The 20,145-nt window shown below is 41.0% G+C and overlaps 1 protein-coding gene across 2 annotated transcripts in view; it reads right to left on the reverse strand.

Moving 5' to 3' along the window:
- The window catches only part of EMCN (endomucin), a 57,452-nt gene extending 40,141 nt beyond the window's left edge, over positions 1–17,311 (reverse strand). The window contains exon 1 of one of the 2 annotated variants that reach the window (XM_075031804.1): positions 17,124–17,311. In XM_075031804.1, the coding sequence (XP_074887905.1) occupies positions 17,124–17,184 (61 nt within the window). In that variant the 5' untranslated portion in view covers positions 17,185–17,311. The remainder of the gene's footprint in view (positions 1–17,123) is intronic. The other variant, XM_075031814.1, reaches the window with a different exon arrangement.
- Positions 17,312–20,145: the final 2,834 nt, after the last annotated feature.

Below are 20,145 nucleotides of genomic sequence, written 5' to 3' on the forward strand. Positions count from 1 at the left end.
TGTACTAGCTCCCTGGCTGGAACAAGCACTTCAGGACAGCTTTTCAGCATCACCCTGATCACTATATGTGAGGGGAAGAGGGGAAGAGGAGGATTCATAGAGCACAGCTCGGGAAGCACCAGGTTGAGTAATGACTGACTTTCCCCATTGCCCTTAAGGCAGTGCTCTGGCTGTTGGGAGTTTACTGCAGTAAATGATGCCAGTCTTAAAAATCCTATGTCAAGTTAGTAGGTGAAAGTGTCCAATATTACAAAACAAACAAGCTGTCCAAAAAAACCCCCACCAAACCAAAAGCAAAATAATATCTATATCTTCTGGCTGTGCTGAAAAGTTGTAACAGCGTAACTCAACTAGAGTTTTGGCCTCAAATAAGATTTTCAGTCTCATTGCTGAGGTGTTTGTATTTTTCTACTAAAAGGAGTTAGGGGGTGATAAAGGGGGTGAAAAAACTACATTGAGTCAGAAACAGTAGCATTTTTCAATGATTTTAAACTGCTGTGAGACAAGCATGGGTACATTTGGGGAGGAAAAGATCAGCTCTATGACGGAATGGGGGAGCAAAATGGCACAGACTAATCCCCCAGTGCTTTCAGGTTTGGAGCGTGACATCCTGTCATGCTGCATTAGCATGCTTTAATACAGACATCGCAAAACTGAGTCAGGACAGCATGTCACTATTCTTGTGTGACTCTATTCATGGTAATATCTGCTGGCATTCTCTCTTTTTTTGGCTACAGGGCAGAACAGCTAGCTTTGTTCCCTTTGCTCAGCATGCTCCGCTCCGATTAACATTTCACGAGCACCACCCGAGGCCTGCCAGAGTCACAGATCTAACCTGGAAAAAAATAAATACATAATACAATTGCAGGAGCTCTGCGAGCACACATTAAGGTCTAGTCAGATGAGCCCTTACAACTCCTCTTCAAGCAGTGTAAGGTGTTATCAGCCCTCTCGGCACCTGCACATTTCTAATGGGTCTCAGCTGAGATGTTGCCCCTTCCCAGTGAGCCCCACTTTCTTGGGTATCTTTTCTACATATGCTGCTGCCTTCGTAATGCCTCGTCACAGCACGTGCTGGCCCAGTTTGATGTGGGCATACCCCATATCAAATGAAAACAGTTTCCTATGGGCCTGCTGCTGACTCAGCCCCACTCCCCAGGACACGTGAATCCAGTCAGGCTATGCACAGCCCCTTGCACACCGCATTTAAAAATACTGTGTTGTCTGCCATTTAGTTACCAGTCAGAATAATGCTTCATAACCCACAGTTGAAATACTTCAAAAACAAATTTTATCCAAATAGACCAAAAAGCAATCTTGTTTCCAAAAACGAGCATTTTTCCATCTCTTCATTCTCATTATGAGCTGCTGACAAATCTCCTGTAATTCCCCATGCCACAAGGCCACAGCACTAAAACAGAATGTTTTTTCAACAGTGCCTACATTTCATATGGTTTATTATAACATCTCTCAGTAACTACCATGTCTGTAACACCAGCTAAACGCGCTAGCTGGCCAATTAGCTCATTCCCTAACTTATTCTTCCCCTAACTCAGCATGACTTTGTGGAAAGCCCATTGCAATACTTAGATTATTCATCCTTTAAAGGTGTTCCATTTAATAACCATGTTGATAGGCCAAGGTTTCCTCAAAACTAAAAAAAATTGAGAATTTAAGTCACAGTTTTGTTATGATTTACAATTTACTGATTTTATCACAGGCTAGAGATAAACTAAGGTAAATTTGATTAGCAGAGTAGACTAAAGTAGGGTCTTATGAATTAGTTATTTTCTTAAAATGGTGGATAATTAAGTATACTTTAAAAACAAGTTGAAAGCAACATGCAAAAATACTTAAAACTCACCAGGATTTGGGGGGGAACTGGTTGATTAAAAGAAGTGATAGAACTAGTGGCTTATTATGCTCTTATTTGTAATGTTAAGTTGTGACTAAGGAGAATCCTAGGGGGGGATAAAAGCAAGAGATCAAAAATGATTGAGAAAAGAACTTTGGCCCATTAAAGACTGTTGCTAAACAAAGAGAGAGACAGAAAGATTCATTTTTCTGCTCATGTCAGGTTGGCTGCAGCCTCGGATGAGGGATAACCACGTAAAGTTACAATTGCATGGTTTTCAACAAATTTAGATGTAGTGATCCCTTTCATATGAGAGCACCTCAATGTACTCTGATGTGGGAGTAGACAAAATCTACTCAGCAAGTGCTCCCACACACAACCCCCTCCCATTTGCCATGCTTGCTGGCAATAAACTCAGTCAAAAGAGTGTAGGTGACCTGTCATGTAGCACTCATGTCTGGAGAGCACACATGGAGCTAAAAGATGCTCAGAGCTGACACTGGGCTAATAAAGCGATGATGGTGGTGGTGGGAAGACCCAAAAAGAAAAAAAATGTGTCTAGAAGTAGATAACAAGGTGAGAAGAAATCAGAACTGGGAGAAAGATTACAGGACAGGAAGAAGATGAGAGGGGAAGGGCAGGAAGGCCCAGAGACAGTAAGACAATAAGGGTGGCAGGGAAAAATAAGAAGGAATTAAGAAGAGCTTGAAAAACATTTGACCCATAGCCACAAGGCCAAAATGAAAAAAAAAGTAACTGTTGGGTTTTTTTTTTTTCTTCATGTTCACAGAATTTCCCTTTATTGTCTTTTCCAGCTTGGATTTAAATGGTACATTTGTTCTAAAATTAAAGCAACAGTACAATAATTTGTATCTGGTTTTCAGGCATAGTTTTGAAATGAATGAACTGAAACGCTAAACTTACTTTCTTTTTTAAAATTCAGGAGGAGTCCCTGAGTTCAGCCAGGGCTGACCAACGGCCACAGTTGTCCTCAAACTGCAGCTTTTGATGTAGGTAGACTTCAGTCTCCAAGGTCCGAGCTTAGAGCTCTCATCATTTCTTCCCGCCCCCCGGCCATATTATTTTTACCTTTACACTGGGAAGACTAAGATAAGCAGGTTTTGACCTTGCCTTAATTAGGTGCTTGTTATTGGTATAATCAAGACAGAAAAAAAGCAGAAATGACTGCATGATATTACATCAGTAGTTCTGTTTATACACTACAGAATACTACAGGGCACAAACCACTAAGTTTAAAATGCCACATGAAATAGCCAATACAAAAGTGAATGCCAAAAAGTCAAAACAAAAACATTTTTAAAGATTAATAGATTGTTCAAATTATATATTGATTGCATTCGTTACATGAATTACTGAATTTAAATGCTGTCTGGTTTGGCATCAATATCTGATTTTCAAAAGAAATTACGTTTATGGAAAAGTTGCTATCATTACAGAAATAGTGAGTGAAATGGCCTGTTTGACATTTTTTTCACTTGACCTTCCACTAGGTAGACAGGAGCATATGTTCATATTAAAATCCCTCCATTCAGATGAGCACTGGTTAGGCCACAGCTGAAATACTTGGTCCAGCTTCGGATGAGCACTGGTTAGGCCACAGCTGAAATACTTGGTCCAGCTTCGGATGGGTGTTGACAAAGGTGTGGATGCCTGGAGCAGGGGCAGGGAAGTTAATGGAGAACCATAAAACTCATCAAGAGTCTAGAAAAAAAATGATCTCTCAGGAAGGATTGCAAAAATTGCATTTGTTTAGCCCAGAGATGGAAAGATTAATGGAAGGCATGATAACAGCAGTCAAGTAGGTGAGGGGCTGCAACAAAGACAAAGGAATAAACTTCTCATTACATCCACTGAGGATGAAACTAGAGGTAATGGACAACGGAAATTTGGACTAGAAACTTTGCAGGTTTTTCGGTGCCTGTGTCAAGCTGACGGTGTAACAGCCAGAAGCTAGTGTTTTAACCATTTTACTGATGAGGATGCAAGATATTCCCACTCAAAACCAGACCAATATTCAAAAGGCTGTAGCTGGGAGCAATTACCAAAGAGGTGTCCTGAGGAAACTTGTACATGTTAATTCCCTGCTTCAAGGCTATAAAGCAGAATCTACAGGTGGTGTTGTCATATTATGTTTGTTTATTGTATATTATGTTATATTATGGTTGTTTGCGTGACCCTGGGCCTTTGCAATTATACACAAGTCATGCAGAAGTCAAAATTGCTTTCTTGCTTTGTCTTTCCACACCATCAGAAATAAATAGTATCTTTTTCCAGGAAGCAATTGATAATTCTGCCAGCCCCCACAACGACGATAGAGCCTCCGGTAACAGCTGCTCCAGCAGTATCCATGGGAAGCCTGTACACTTCATCTGATGTTTTGTCCTTTCTGGAGAAAGTTACAGCTGTCCTTGTGACAAAAGCTAGTACTGATATTCTCAGAGTTCCCAATAAATAGCTGCTGCCTGACAATGTACACAACTTGTTTACTCTTACCTTGGAGGTCTGTTGTCTATTACGTTTTCTCTTTCATTTTCATTTATTGCTGCTTCACCTCTTCATTCTCTTAGCTGATCTTTCCCTAGGCCCAGTGTAGTTCTTACACTTCTCTTATTTCTGTTTTCACTCCTCACCCATCTTTCTTTCCCAGTTCATGACCTTCTACCCTAAACCTGGAGATAAATTTCTTATTTCTTTTGTAATGCATTTTTGTGCAAAGGTTTTTTTCTTTGTCCAAAGAAAAAAATGTGGTTTGCCTAGATGAGAAGTTCATCTCCCATCAACCGGTCATCGCACAAACACCACCCCTATGTGTGGAGAGCAAAAACAAGTCTTAGGCACTCCTTGAACCCTACTCAAGCCCTCCAAACAGTACTCAAGTGCACCTGAATACATTAATTTAGGGATCAAACTTAAGTTTTAATTTCTGATGTAGAAATGGGCCTTCTACACGGGCCTTCTACCTGGTGAAGTTTATCATTTAGGTGCTCTTGGCCTTTCCTCCTCAGTAATGTTTTGCGAAGGCCCAGGTTGCACTTCCAGCCGAGGATGAGAAAGTAGAAGCAGTGTTCAGGAAACCCAGGCTCAGTTTCCTGCACAGCTTCAGGGTAATACTCTGCCAAAATACATATAAAGATGCTTTAAAGTAGCTGCCACTAATGGTTATGGCTGGTTTGTAATGATACGGTGCTGGCCAGTTCTCCAAGGATCTACCCGACTTCTTGCATGTCTGTGGCATCCACGCTGCAGTCTTGTGCTACCATAAATAGTATGTGAGCTTGCTGGTTTACAGCTCTCCTGGATGTATCATCGCAAATAAGATAAATAGCTACAACAGCAGAGTAGAGATTACTCTATCCTCCCTGGAATGTCTGTGTAGAACAATACAGTTTAATTAGTTTAGGTGGAGCTTCTGGAACTTAATCTGCCTCATTCAGGTCAGCTTGAGTATTTCTATGCATTTTGCCATGTAGACACTCCCTGTGTCCCATTTTCCAATCGATAAAAGAGGAGTAATAGTACATTCTTATTTTCTAGAGGACTACAAACTGTAACACACAATGGCACCACATGCTAGCATTAATGGAATTATGCAAGAAACAGAGATATTTGCAGGTCAAGATCTCAACTGCATCTGCAGTTTTTATCATTTGGATCTTCCAGAATAATAATATGGATACAAGCTGCAACATTGGCATTTGCAACCAATCTCAGCTTTCTCAATATTTTGCTTTGTCTGAAGCATGTGTTCAGTGCAGAATCAACCCTCTGAAAATACTACAGAAATCTGTAATGTAGGACAGAGCAGGGAAAGGGATTAATTTTAGATAACTTGTTATTTCACTCCTCCCTTTGCTTTTCTGCAGTTTATTTTATTTCCACTACATACAGCTTTTTCCCCCCACATTCTAATTGCACAAATAAGAGCTACCTAATACCAAGAGAAATGCATTGCCATGAAATCTGCAGGTTCAAGACAGGCATGTTTCTAAGAGCAGAGGGGTTTATCTACAGTGTTTCAATAAATCTTAAGAACAGTCATCCCTGTAGTACTTTCAATTTAATCTGGAGTATTTTGTTAAGACTGAAATCGTGATATGAAACTTCCCAAAAATCAAAAAACAGTGTTGAATTGTGGTCATAGGTTAGTCACTGGTTGGTTAAAAATTACTAACCCATACTATGCAAATTATTTAGAAAACCAGCAAGCACTGCAAAAAATCTTAGAGGAAGCATAGATGCTTCCAGATCACAAAAACTTCCATTTGGGATGTACTGTTAGAAGAGGCTTATGTGCAATTTTAACAGTATTGTTGGAAACCAGCAATTCCTTTCCTCCTATTCAAAACCTGTAAGATCACAAATACAAAATCTATAAATTAAACATTCCAGAATTAAAAAAAAAAATAAAAAATTAAAAGCCTGCAGATATTTTGTTCTAAAAGAATTAATTTGATAAAAGTAATAGTCTTTCTAGTACATTTAATTCTTTTAAGGACTCATACTTTAAATCTTTCCTCTATTGTCATACGGGATTTTAAGTGGGAATCAAGGTTCTGATGGAATCCAGTGAATGCCTGGAGCTGATAACAGTGCGTAGTAAAGGATGTTAAATTAAACAAAGCCATTTGCAAACTTCATGAATTTGAAGGAAACTGAAAGAAAAATACACAACCTTCATGTCTTCGTATTTCTTCAGTATGCTAAAGCAATACACAAGGCATGGCATGCCTCACATACATTCAGATGTGTTTGTAACAGTATCTGCACACAGCTATTCATGCTGTGATAGCACTTGGTGAAAGGAAAGCTGTGTCCCTAATAACAGTCCCATGCTGGATCGCTGCCACTGCAATATCATCACGAGTCAGAATTGCAAAGTGTTTTTCCAGCCTGGTCTCACAATGTTTTTGCACTTCTGCAAACGCTCTTAACGCAGCCTCCTGCAACATAAGCCATTTTCCTCCTCAGGATTTTCTCCATTGTGAGTATCTTACAACAGCAACTGTTCAGGGTCCACATAGTCCTTCCAAAGTTACACTGGTCACGTTTAAGGTGAACCCCTGTGAGATGTGGTCAGATATTACAGGCAATGTTAAAAACCATAAGGCAGGGAGAGAGGCCATGTTCTTTGCTGCCTGATGCCAACCAGCTGGAAGCCTGTGACTCCCACTGCCTAGGGAGGTGGGAAACCACCTCCCGTTTGCCAAGCTGTTACCTTCTTTTCAGTCACGCCTGTCTTCAGCGGCAAACTGAAAACATGCTATACAAATCCTACACGTTGAGATCTTACATTTAAATTCAATTTTCTACTTTTCCACTGTAGTTTCTGCAGGTTTGCAGGCTGGTGTCACAGGACAGAGATGACCTGCTATAAAAGAGTTGGAAGAAACACGGGCAGGAGCATCAGGGAAGACACCAAGGCAGGAAGGAGAAGCTACTGGGCTGGACGGGCATAGCACCCTCCCTGGAGAAAGCAAAAGCACCTGAAAACAGGAGACAGAGGAAGACATTAGGGAAGGGAGAGCATAAATGCAAAGCCCTGTAGCTGCAAAGGGAGACAGGGACAGGCTGCTCTTGCAAGGCCTGGGAATGGACAGCAGCAACTGGGGCAATGCAGGACTTTGGCGCTGCAGAGGAAACGCAAACTGGGCAGGCTGGAGGCACCCACAGCAAGAGCTGAAGAGAGTAAGGAAAGGGAGGGAACTACCACAGTTTCTCCAGCAGGGAATGGGGAGAAGGCAGGAAATGCAGCTTTGGTGCCGGCAGCACCCCAGTGCTCCTCCTGCTCACTCAGTCGTGTGGCTAGCATGACCCAACACCAAGCACTAGCAGAGAGCTGCTGGGAATTCCCAATTCCCCAAGCAAACAGTGCTGTTTCCACAAAGCCTGCTCAAAGCACCCAGCAAACAGCTCCTGCGTAGGTAGCCACCACACAGAGAAATACTGAAAAAGAGCTGCCAAGGACTAGCCTCAGTTAGCATGGCTGTAGGTCGTTGAGGGCTCCCCCTCAACAAAAATAGTAATGAGAAGAGTTGGATGAGTGACCCTGTGTTTTATCGAGTATCTGAAACAACGCAAGCACAGCATGCTTTGCCTCTCTGCATGTGTGGACATAGAAATCTGGGCACTTACCAGCCAGTTTCATGGTTTCTTTTATTGACTCAGAAGAAACGCAAACTCCCTATCAAGGGCTTTTAATCACAAGCTTTCTCAATGCATTTTCTGCTCCTACATAAAGCATAGTGGATATCTTTATTACTGTGAACTACAGAGGGATGAGCACATTGTTTGCACTCCATAAAATAATAAATGTGCTCAGCATGCTCATCAGCACTCCAGCCTGCCTTGGACAAAGGCTCCAAGCTCTGAACTTCTCTTTATTTAAACCTGTTAAACCTATTTAATTGGTTTTAATTAAACCCTTTAAAGCTATTTAAACCACCAGATTGTCACCCTTCGATGGTGATATATTTGTCTGTCCATGTGTAAGATAAAAGGTAGGAGTTACTAAGGGTTATTTTATGGTATGAAAAACAAACTGCCACCCCCCTTGTGTTAGTCATGCTAAATCAATTTGAAAATGTCTTTAATGGGTGCAGTTTTATATAGAAAGAGCTTTTTACATATTGTGCATTGCTGAGTAGAACAAGAAAAAGAGAGGAGAGCCCCTTCCCCTGCAACAGGAACAAACAGGAGCGTTGGTGTAAGTCACCCCCACCCAGAAGGTGGAGAGAAAACTACGTCCTTCTCCGGGTAATGCTTACAATGCTTTTTCCTTACCATGCTATTTGCAAGCCTATTTTTGTTTCCCAGGAAAGAGTGTGTTTGGGTAGGGCAGGCATAAAACAGCCACAGGGGAAGCTGAGCCCAGGTCAATTGGTAGCTCTCCTTTGCAACGTGCTGCAGCAGTCACTAAAATCATAGTTCTTCTACTCTATGTTTGTGATCCAAACGCATCTCCAGCAACATGACTAATTGTATAATTCAGGAAAGGGTCACTGCAGTGTCTGCTATGATGTATTTATTTCTAGCATATCCGGGATCAGCCTAGACACCCATTTCAGCCACACCCGCCCATGCCACTCTGTTCCTGACAAAGCTCTGAAAGCCTCTGGAGCATCAAAAAACCTGTTCCCATCAGAAAACTTCTGTGGAAACACTGTAAATTGCTTCTATAATTAATGTAATTCCATGCTCAATGAGTCTCAATCTCTTCCACATTGCCTAGAACAAAGGTTAAATGGTACAGAATATCCCAAAGGGAAAGCCCAAAATGGGCTTTGCAAGCCCGAAGTAGAGTACAGTCTCACTGGAGTTACGTTATATGCAAGGATGAAGGATATACTTTGAAAATATCTGGTTGCTGCAGCTGGCACGTATAGCTGATGAAGACCTCCTTGTCTGCAAGTATCCTGCCAAGCTGATTGAATACTCATATTATTCTGAATTTCTACCAATGTGATACAATGGATAACAACTGCTAAGCTCAGATATGAAACTGAAATGCTCTTCTTGCATGCTTTATGTTCCAAAGTATTCATATTAAAAATCCAAAGTTGTTACTAGGAGAACACTTGAAGCAGAGGGTCAGCACTGAGGACCTACACTGTCAAAGAGTGGTGGGAACTGCTGCAATAGCCATGCCAGCACCCACACTGATAACCAGCTTCCTAGTGGAGCAGAAAGCACACCATATTCAGGATGCTCAGGCTTGTCAAAACCCCGGGTCCCAGTCAGTGTACTGGGAAGTCATGGTGAGCTGGGAGCTGATCATCTCATGTTGGTGAACAGCTACAGACATCACTTGTACTTTTATTGGCAATTAGCATAATTTTATTCTCCATGACAATTACAACTATTGTGAATGAGTTGTTCCATTCCTACTCAAACCCCTCTGCTCTTCTTCTCCCTTGGCCATTTTTTCCATAAATGACCAATCCCCATTTTCCATTTTGCCCCTGAAAACAGTATTTCCTGCCAGTTCTTGGAAATGCAAGGTTAAAGCAATTAGGGAGGAAGCAGACAGTGCACTACAAGAAAGTGTCACTAAGTCAATAAGATAAATTGTGCACTAGTTCACCTAAATTCAACAGCATTAAGATGCACTAGCCACATGACTCCATTGGCACAGGGAATGGCATGTAAAGGGAAATAATGGCTTCCTCTGAAGCAATTTGAACTAGACAGGATAAAATGAGCACAGAACCAAAAAACAGTCCTGCAGTGGGAGGTTTTTGCCTCTAATACCTTTGCTGTGTCCTCCCCTTCCTGTCATTAGCACATCTCGGGGATTGGGTTATTTGGCATTGATCTCCAAGTTCTTCCAGTTGTTACATGTTGGAAACTACTCTAGCGAGTTGTTGCAAGTGAAGCCCAACATTTTGGTAAGTACATTTGCTGCCTTCTGAACCACAGCAAATATATTAATACTCTTATAAGAAAAAAACACCCTAAAGGGAAACTAACACTGTTCTACTGTAATAGCCTTTCTGGACAGCCAGCTTTTGGGGTTGGCTACAATTTCCAAGACCTATGTGTTTCATGGCAAAGCAGAGTTAAATTCCACAGGATGTCCAGAAAGCTCCATAATTCAAAGAATTCAGTACTTTGCAGAAAGAGATTTTAACAGTCCTGTGCAGAAACTAATTAACTACAATCAAATTGCACGCTGGCCCCAAAGGTTTCTTTCAATGTGCCACAGACTTCTGCCTTTATGACCATCTGTAGCAGTCAAGAGGAAATGAGGTTTGGACAACTTGGTAGGAGTTTCAGAGAGTCTGTAAATTCCTGGGCAAAAAAAAGCCCAAATTTTGGCTTTTGAGGACTTTGCATAGCAGTGGAAGCATTAGCCATGTATCATGTCCAAAGTTGCCCCTCTCTACCAGACATGACAGGGAGTATTTGGGGGTGAAAACATTTGAATTTCTCATTTCTTGCCAGAGCAATCCTCAATTTTTTGCCATTTCACCTAGTAGTGTTTGGTGATACTTTTGCTTCCACAGCCTTTGAATGACTTCGCAAACACTGATATTTACATCATCGATATTACTGTGATATATGACCCATGCTGAGATGAGGAGGGGTAATTCATCTGTCAAAGAAAGATGATTCCAGACTGTCCTCATACTGGGATAGATAGCACCACATGCACTAACACTTAGAAGGTTATCAACACTATGTTTCAAATAAAAGCCTAGACTCAACGTTGAGCATGTGAAGAAGTGGGAAAACTAGTAGAACATGAAGGAATATATGGGGCTTTTATCACTTCAAATAATTATCATGCAATGAAAACATGCCTCAACAAATAAGGTGTTTTACAGAGGAAAATAATGTGAATCCTTGGCCAGGAATGTTAGTAAATCTCCTGGCACTGTTTTCCTCAGACTAACTAAAATCCAAAGCTTTTGCCATTCTGATGAGTTGTTGCCTCAATAGCCAAACCTGTTAAGCCCAAATACAATATTAATCTCCTGCTAAAGATTATGAAAGGAGAAATCTGCAGGAAGCATAAGCATCTCATTAATATAATCAGGGATTTAATTGATTTAACCCTAAAGTTTTGATTACACTGACACTCCTCAAACCAAGTACCAGACTGAGAAATCATGGCGTTAAGACAAACTGAATGTGCTTTTTAGAATGATTACATATCGTAGAAATCTTCAGACAGCAAGGCTGTTGTAGTGCTCCCGTCCTGGCAAAACATGTAATTTCATTCTAGTGGTAAGACAAGGCAGAAAGGTTGCAGTGGATAAATATGATGCAAAACTACGTGCCACTTGCTCTGCAGTTTCAGCAACCTGAGCTGCATTGCTATCTACAACATGCAGCTAACACCCAGGAGCATGTTAGTGCCATTGGAAAAGAGAGATTAAAAATTGTTGTAAAAACACTCTATTGATAAATAGGCTGGGATTTTCACCTGTACCCAAGTCAGGCAAGCATCCACTTTCCACATAAAAGCAGTCAGAATATCCTTGCCCTGTTACTAGCTTGAAACATAACCTTTGGAGCACTAGCTAGTTAATCTGGCCTGGAAGGGGCCATTGTCTAGCCTGGCAGCCAAGAAAAAAATTATTTGGAATTAATTTGACCCTGCCAGACCAGGCTCCAGTACATGTGTGGGTGGCATCAGAGGGCCTCTTAACCCCTTTCTACCTCTCCTGCAAGGGGACAACACCCCAGCAGATCACACCTGCTGAATTTTGTTCCCTTAGAGCCATTATATCATCAAGTGATCGTCAGAGCACAGCTTTCTCACATGGGGAGGTAGGTTCAGAAGGCACAGCATAGAGATAGCGTCATATTAAATTGTGTCAAACCACTTTTTCTATTGCAGGTAGGTCTGGCTGATACAGTGTGCTGCTGTTAGGGCATCCAAGGACCCACTTTCACAAGATGAATGCCAAGGTATCATGACCTGATAGCTCAGGTGCTGGGACAATGATGGTGGCTTGCGTGGCAGGACATGGTGCGACTAAGGGTTTTGACTCTTCTGTTTAAATCTGGGACACCTATTTTTAGAGTGCTACCTGAAACCAAAAGTAAACGTTTGTCTTCTAGGGGAGCCAGGTCTTTAATTCTTGACTTGTATTTGGAAGTAACAGCTGCTACACACACAAATCCAACATTGTCTCTCTGTTTACAGAATTGTAAAATAAAACCATTAAAGGGTCTTCTTTGAGTTTTCAGCAAAAAAAATTAGCAAAAAATACAAACAAACACACACACACACCCCTTCATGAAGAACACAAGTAATAAGGATGTCTTTCCCATATGATTTTACTGTGGGGCCTTACTCATCTTCAGACTGTGAAGTTAGCCTGGCTACCAAATGGTACCAGTTAAAAATACTCCCTTCCCTAGGTTAAGAGTTTCTTAAAGATTATTTTTGATTTGTATTTTTGCAGGTTTTTCACACAGGACTCAGATGTATAAACAATTGGAGACCAAATTCAAGGTCCTTTCCTATTTAGAAAAAAACCACAAAACCAAACCAAAACATAAGCCTCAGCAGATCTTTTTTCCTAATTTATAAAGGAGTAAAGATAATAAGAAATCTAGGTTTTAATCCAGATAAAAGAGAAAGCTAAATAAAAGAGAAAACATTGAGGTAAATTTTCAGAAGAGACAACCATTTGTTGTGGATGTTATATGGCATTATGTATTCTCAGGTTTGGAGCCGAATGCTGCAGGCAACTTGCCCTTCAAATTCAGTTTCCATTTATTTTGGCTGCAAATCATAATCTCCTTATCAAGCAGGTATCAAGCCATCTGCTTCTATCCTCAGTAAATGCAATAAACCTGCATTCGGGTTTGGGGCTAGAACAAGGAGTTTTCTTCTGTCCAGTAATAAATACACCTCAAAAATCCATTAGGCAAAACTGACCCAATATAAGAAAGCTCCAATAAATGAAAGGAATGTGGCAGCGGTGGGGGGTGGGTGGGGGAAAGAACAAACGAATGAAAAAAATCTGTACAGGAACAAAAAACTCAAAGGCTACGGTAAGCTCCAGCACTACAATTTGATTTTTGAGAAAACTAGTCTTGCAAACTGCTAGGAATGGCAGAAACACACAAAACACTTTTTTTTTTTTTTTTTTTTCCTTCACAACAGGCAAATTCTCAAGACATCTAAAGTTTGGGTTCCAGCAAGCTAAACGTGTGAAAAAGCAGCTGGTTATCTAAAGCCTATTCACATTTCTCAAATTTTCAGAGATGAGACAACAATTTGACTGTGACAGCCTGTGCCTTACTGGTCTCTCCCAGAGCACAGCCATGAATAAATAACCCAGAATAAGGGGAGACCATGCTCAAAAGCTTTAACGGCTAAAAAAAAGTTTCATTAGTATTTAATTCTAAAAATTAATTTTTTAAAAGACTTGAAGGCTTGTGAGCTGAGAGCACAGAAGATGAAAAGGAAAAGGCTATCCATCTCCTCTAGTTAACATCGATAAGAGTAGAGTTCAGGCAGCTGCAAATGTACATAATTACTACAGGAGCCCTGGTTTAGTGGAACTTTTCTCAAGCTATCAGCTTGGGAGCTGGGATTAATATGCTGTGTTGTAGGGTTGGGATGATGTCCCTGGCTCCACAGCATCCCCTTAATGGGGAGGGGGATTGGGAAGCACATAAATTAGGGTTGATCCACCGTGTAATGGAAGAGCTCCAAATGGCTTCAGTGGCCTTTGGAGCAGGCTATCAATGCCAAGATTTGTTCCTACCTTTCCAAAATGAAAGGTACCCTTGTTTTTTTGTAGTGCCATCAATTTTGATGAGAGCACTCTTGGAGAAAGGTATTGCTCGCTGTCAACAGGGGTCACTAATCAGATGTTAATAAACTCACCCACTGTACGTCTACAAAACGAGACAGTACGTTCTAGCTCCTACATTCAAGGGCATAACCTGAACATATCCAGACTGATGCTAAGAGGAGCACAACCTCACTCTTTTCTGCTATACTTTCTGCAAGAAAGAGACCTGAGCACCTGAGTGAGAAGGAAGCTGTGGTGTGCCACAAGCACTTTGCAGAGGACATCTGCTATGCCATGTAGCAATAGCCATGCTGTTATTACAAGGCCAGGGCACAGGAGGATGTAACCTCTAAGCACTTGCATTATAAGCACATGCCAATTCCTCTCCCCTCATGTTTTAGAAGAACAAACTTCACCTTTACACATTTTAAAAGTAATTACATCTTAATGCAGACTCAAGAGCATTTATATTTGATTACTATTGTTTGGCAATATATTCTTTGATCCATTCCAGTACTGTCTGTTGTTTAAAGATGGAAATGCTATGAACCAACCCAGAAAGCATTTCTATTTGAGATACATTTTGGAGCAGGTAAGAATGAAGGGCAATATGCCTGGAGGACTGAACACCTTGAGATGAGCATGAAGGAACCCCTGCTTTAAGCATGTCCTTTAGCTCTCAAAGGGTTGAGAAAAGCCTCAAGAGGAAGGACAAGTTTTCAGGAGACTATTGGCCACCACATCTGTACATAACTGAGCCTCTAGTAATTTGCTGACAGAGGGTAGACCCCACCAAAACATTAGGGACTTCTGAGGATGCAAGAACCCAGGATAAATTAGAAAATTACCAAGAAAGCACCGCCAGCATACAGGCTGAAGACAAGGCATGAAATTTGGAAGCCCCACAGGAGACTTGGTACGTTCTTTACTAAGCACAATGGAAATATCCTTGTCCACTTCTGTATGATTTACAAAAGATACAAAGACAAGCAGCTGGTGTGTATTATGTGAAGAGGCTGCAAGCCCACATGTTACTTGTCTTGATAAGCTTTGAAGACAAACTACCCCAAAACCTGGGGGAGGGAGTATTAAAACACCAGGGTGTGATTTGACCTTCTTTAAATTTTACTGAGCATAATTTAAAAATACTAAAAGTGTTTCTAAGCAACTGGAGAAACGTCTTGCTTCTGGCTCCAATGCTCAGAAAAGGGAGACTTGAGCATGAGAGAAATTGGCGTCAGCCTCCTTACCATCCGTTCTTCTCTTCAGATTATAAAATCCTGCTGTCACAGCCCAGACATCCAGAACACTTTAGAGACCACAAACAGTGGAAATCCAAAGACTTTGGTCCAGCCTCATATAGCAGACAATAAAACTGTTTCTGTCTTAACATGTCAATGCACGGGATAGCCTGAAGGAAGCTTGCCCAGATTATGTACTTTTACTTTCACAAGGTAGAGGCATACTCCAAATTTCCCCACTCACATTCTTCATCTTCTACTGTGAATTTACCAACAGAACTTCACTACTGTGTCTACCTTGCAATAAAGCATTTTAAAAAAAAGTACTTTTACAGAACCAAAATTGTTCAGAGCAAACGTATCCTATATAAAATTTGCTTATTCACTGTCATCAGTTCTTCCCTGCTCATATCACGCAGAGGAGGGAAAATCCTTTTTAAAGAAAGGATTGTATAAAATTGACAGAATTCCTCCCACCTTTGCATGTTGCTTTCTGATAAGCTTTATGGACTGTTGTGTTAAATATGCTTCTTTTGATCCAACTCCACTTTGCTTTTCAGAAGTTGTGAAATTAAGGGTTTAACAATGACAGGAAGGCTATTTTTACTAGGAGTAGCAGACAGAGAATAAATAGTACTTCAACACAGACTTTCAGGGCTTGTACTTACTTAACATAGTTTTAAAAGCAGTTCTTTCTGTGGCACAATCTTATTTTTAATCTTCTTTATTGATTTTTTTTCCCTAACAGCAGTGAGCCCAAGCAATAGTGTAAACTACACCACAAAAGACATTTCTAGATTTTAACACGTAATCTGAGCAAGAGTTGATTACCTTTTTTTAGATCGTTTAATCTAGCATTATCAATTTTTTAACTTCTGATTCATAAAATCCCTTACAGACAATCTATAGGCATTTGTGGAAGCTTTGGTTATAAGTATTCACTCCAGAGAGCCAGCAAATGAAAGTACAGATAAAAAGCAGATTTGACTTCAAATGTATCTTTTGACAAAGGTGATGTTATACTCTAGCCCTTGTTACAGTTTCTTTCACCGTTTCAGGTTTTACTAGTTAATTCCACTTTAAAAGCATGATTTTTCAAGCTGAAGAATAATGAAGACAGCAGTTCAGTGACCATGTGAACACCAAAAAGTTTGATTAAATCTGTGCATTTGAGAATAATTTTTAAAAGACATTGCACTCTAACTAAATCACCCCTAGGCTTGCATCCCTCATTATTTGACACTCAATAAATGCCATAAGCCCCTGTATCTTTGGGGGGCAAAACTAAGATAATTTCTGAGATATACCCTTGGCTAAACATATTGCTGGTATGGTGCCAGGGAAATGCATCAGGATAGATTTGATTTGCAAGAGCAGTATTTACAAAATCTGACAGACATTTCAATTCCCCCCTTAAAGACATCTCTACAAAAGATGCTTTATTTCAAAGAAGAAAAATAGAACAGAAAACCTTTGTAAATATACCTCTGCTTTTAACTCCTCTCAGAGTGAGGAGCTTCATGACACCTAGAAAGAGAGCTGTCACAAAAATACAATGCAGGAAAGTTTTTCACAGAACACATATAACTCAACTACCAGTTAGTATCTTCTTCTCCTCCAACACACAGTCTTTCAATCACTGAACTAAAAAGACAAAAAAAAAGGCATCCAGCTACTGACAGCTAAGCTTTTGCTCACAAAACACCCCACAGATGTTACAAGACTATCCAAAAAAGCCAAAGAACTTACCTCCTACAGTGCAAACACATAGTACAGCTAGGAAAAAGGCAGCAATCCCCAGGAGCTTCATGCTTGGTGGTGGTGGTGGTGGTGGTGTCAGCTCTCCCCTACACAGCTGGGCAGGGAGTGCTCTCTCACTCTGAGGCAGGCCTTAATTACTCCATGGAAAAAGGTGTGTAGAGACTGTGCCTAGTCACTGCCCATTCCTGCTTATTTTGGGGACTTTGATAAAGAACAGGAGGAAACACAACATACTCCCTCTGGGAGTTCAGTACGGAGGAGATTTATTGTTTCAGTCCTTACAGGAACTCCTTTTCTTTGGCAGTGAACTGTGTTTTTGTTAATACATTATTTTGTTCTTCTTCGGCCACGAGGTCAGGAAGGTTTTTGAACAGAGGCAAATCTTTCTTTAGAATATGCTATACATCACCAACTTTCATACCGTAGCTGGAGATACTTTTAAAGGGGACATTTATGAGCAGTGAGGGAGCCCAGATAGTGGGGAATAATGGAGCCAGGAACAGAGAAGCAAAACAAGGAACAGGAGCCCCCACGTGACTCTTCTTTGTGTTGTGTAAAGTGGCCTTGGTGAAAATCACAGCTGCTTCATGTTAAAGGCAGAGAGAGTGCCTCCTGAGAGACCTGCCATCCTGCAACCCAGAGGATGAAAGAGGCCACTAGCACCAGGCAAGGAAGTGACTCCAGCAAGGTGCCCCAGCAGGGAGAGGCTCTGGGGTCCGCCGAGTTAGGGCTGGGGTGTGTGTGGTTTTTTCCTTTAAATGAAAACTGGGCCTCTTTTTTTTTTTTAATTTGAAAAGTTGCACTAGCCTTGACTGTGTCTGCTCCATTAGTAATGGAAAGAGTTGTTTATTCTTCTATATAGGTACTTGTCGTGCCATGGGATGGGAATACAGTCCCCAGAGTGAGCCTCTTACCTGGGCTGTAATAAGCCAGTGCAGAATCACTCTCTTCTCCTTAGGACCTGCTGATCTGGGAAATTTTCATATCCCTCCTTCTCACAGCCATTTCTCTGACTTCTGTGGAAGAAACCCGAGCAGAGGTCTAGAGTTAAAGGCTATCAAAACACGATCTCCTAATACTCTTGTGCTCTGTGCCTTAACGATTCAAGGCAGCTGATGGCAATTAATCACAAAACTTCAACCACAAGGAGAATGCGGTGCAGTATGTTTGCTCATCTCCCTCTGTCAACTCTCAGGAAAATTTGGCAGAAAAATTGACCTCACAAACAGTCTGACTCATTAGATAGTCAACCCTACTTATTGCAGTAATTAAGATTTTTTTTCTTTCCTCATGACTGTTTCTCGCTATAAGGGGAAGTTTTGAAACGGCTTTGCATGCAGGAACTCCCAGGAGCTAAGCCACAGTGCTTCCAACAACAGTACTGTTTTATGCATGGGATGAGGATAAACAGCAGCAGCTCAGCATCACGTGTGGAATAACTTTTATTTAGTTAAAGAAATTACATTTTTACATCTTAAGGTTATGATGCATCCTCTGCCTACTGCAGATGACAAAAGCTGGTGCTCAATAGAAATCAGATGGTAGACAATAAATTTCTGGCACATCATTTGGACAAACTTAGGTATTTGCATCCACGAGAGATGCAAAAACGTACGTTCTCCTTAGCAAGACTGTGTTTTCACCATCATTGGAAAGGATCACACAGTAATACAAACTTGGCTCAGAGTAGAGGTGGGCCACACAATGACACTTTTGTCAAGTTGATTGGAGCATATGGCAGGGAGTTAACACCAGTGCTCTGTTTTTATACTATTTTTGTGCTGACATAGGACCTAAAGTTAGAATGGGCTAGAAAAGCAGTAAGTACTGCAGCTGAAAACCTTCAAGCAAAAAGATAAATCTGAACATGGAGAGTGAATTCATCCCAGGTTAGGCCTGTTTCTGATGTGATAAGAGGGACTTTAACTTTTTATTTACTGCATTGCCAAACGATCACCTGAAATGTTAATTCTGAAGAAGGATACAGAAAGGAATATTATTTTATTGACTGAAATGAAACCTCTGCAAAATCTAAGAGGCCCAAGGACAGGATCCCTTCCTTGGGTTTTGAGACGCACAGAAACTATCTGAACGCCTAAGAGAGTATTGATTTGGTTCAGTGTGTTCATCTGAGTAGCAGCATCCCAAGGAGTCCTCAGTGCACTGTTGCTGCTGCTGAAGATGGTGACTGTGGTGATTACCTGCGACTCAGTGAAGGCAGAAAGGGCATGAAGTATTGCAGCCCTGCAGTAGCTACCCATATCACAGGTGCAAGTGTGGAAAAGGCTCCCCAACCTCATGCGAGGGGTTGGGGGGGTGTGTGTGGAGAGAAAGGGCCAAGTGTCTTTGCCTTACACCATGTCATGCAACTCAAGTTGTACCTCAGAGAGTCTTAAGGCAACTTACTGCCTCCCGGAACATCAAGAGAACTGTGCCCCTCTGAGATACTCACTAACATCAACATCAAAGGCAGCTAACTTTTGCTAGATCAAACTTGGTGTGGATAGCAGTAGCACACACAGTAAGGAATAGAAGGGGAGCAGCTCAAATAACTCACTGAAAGAAAAACTCTGGCCAAAGCTGAGTTGTGGCTTCTGGCTTGGAGTATCTGAGCTGCAGAAGAGAGATTCTCACAACTCTTGTCAATGGAAACATCTTTTTCCTTTAAAAAGAAATAATTTAAGGTTTTAAAAACTTCCAGCGATCTTTGTAGCAAAAGATTATTCCTCTATGTGTTCACTGAACAGAGATCTCTTTTCCTCCTTACCAGCAAAGAAGTTTTCCTTTATTGAATAAATGTTTTTCTTTCTTTCCTCAAACCAAGAAATTTAGCTTCAGTGCCAACGTGTGCTTTGTTTTATGAAAAGAAATTTGGTCATTGGTACTGCTGCCAACTGTGGTATTACTGCCAATACTGGAATATCTGGAGTTTCACTTCGAGTCCCAGAACAAGTGACTGTGTGACAGTCTCAGTTTCCACATTTTTTCAAGAAACATTTTAGCCCTCCTA

This window comes from Buteo buteo, chromosome 1 (assembly GCF_964188355.1).
Source record: "Buteo buteo chromosome 1, bButBut1.hap1.1, whole genome shotgun sequence".
NCBI lineage: Eukaryota > Metazoa > Chordata > Aves > Accipitriformes > Accipitridae > Buteo > Buteo buteo.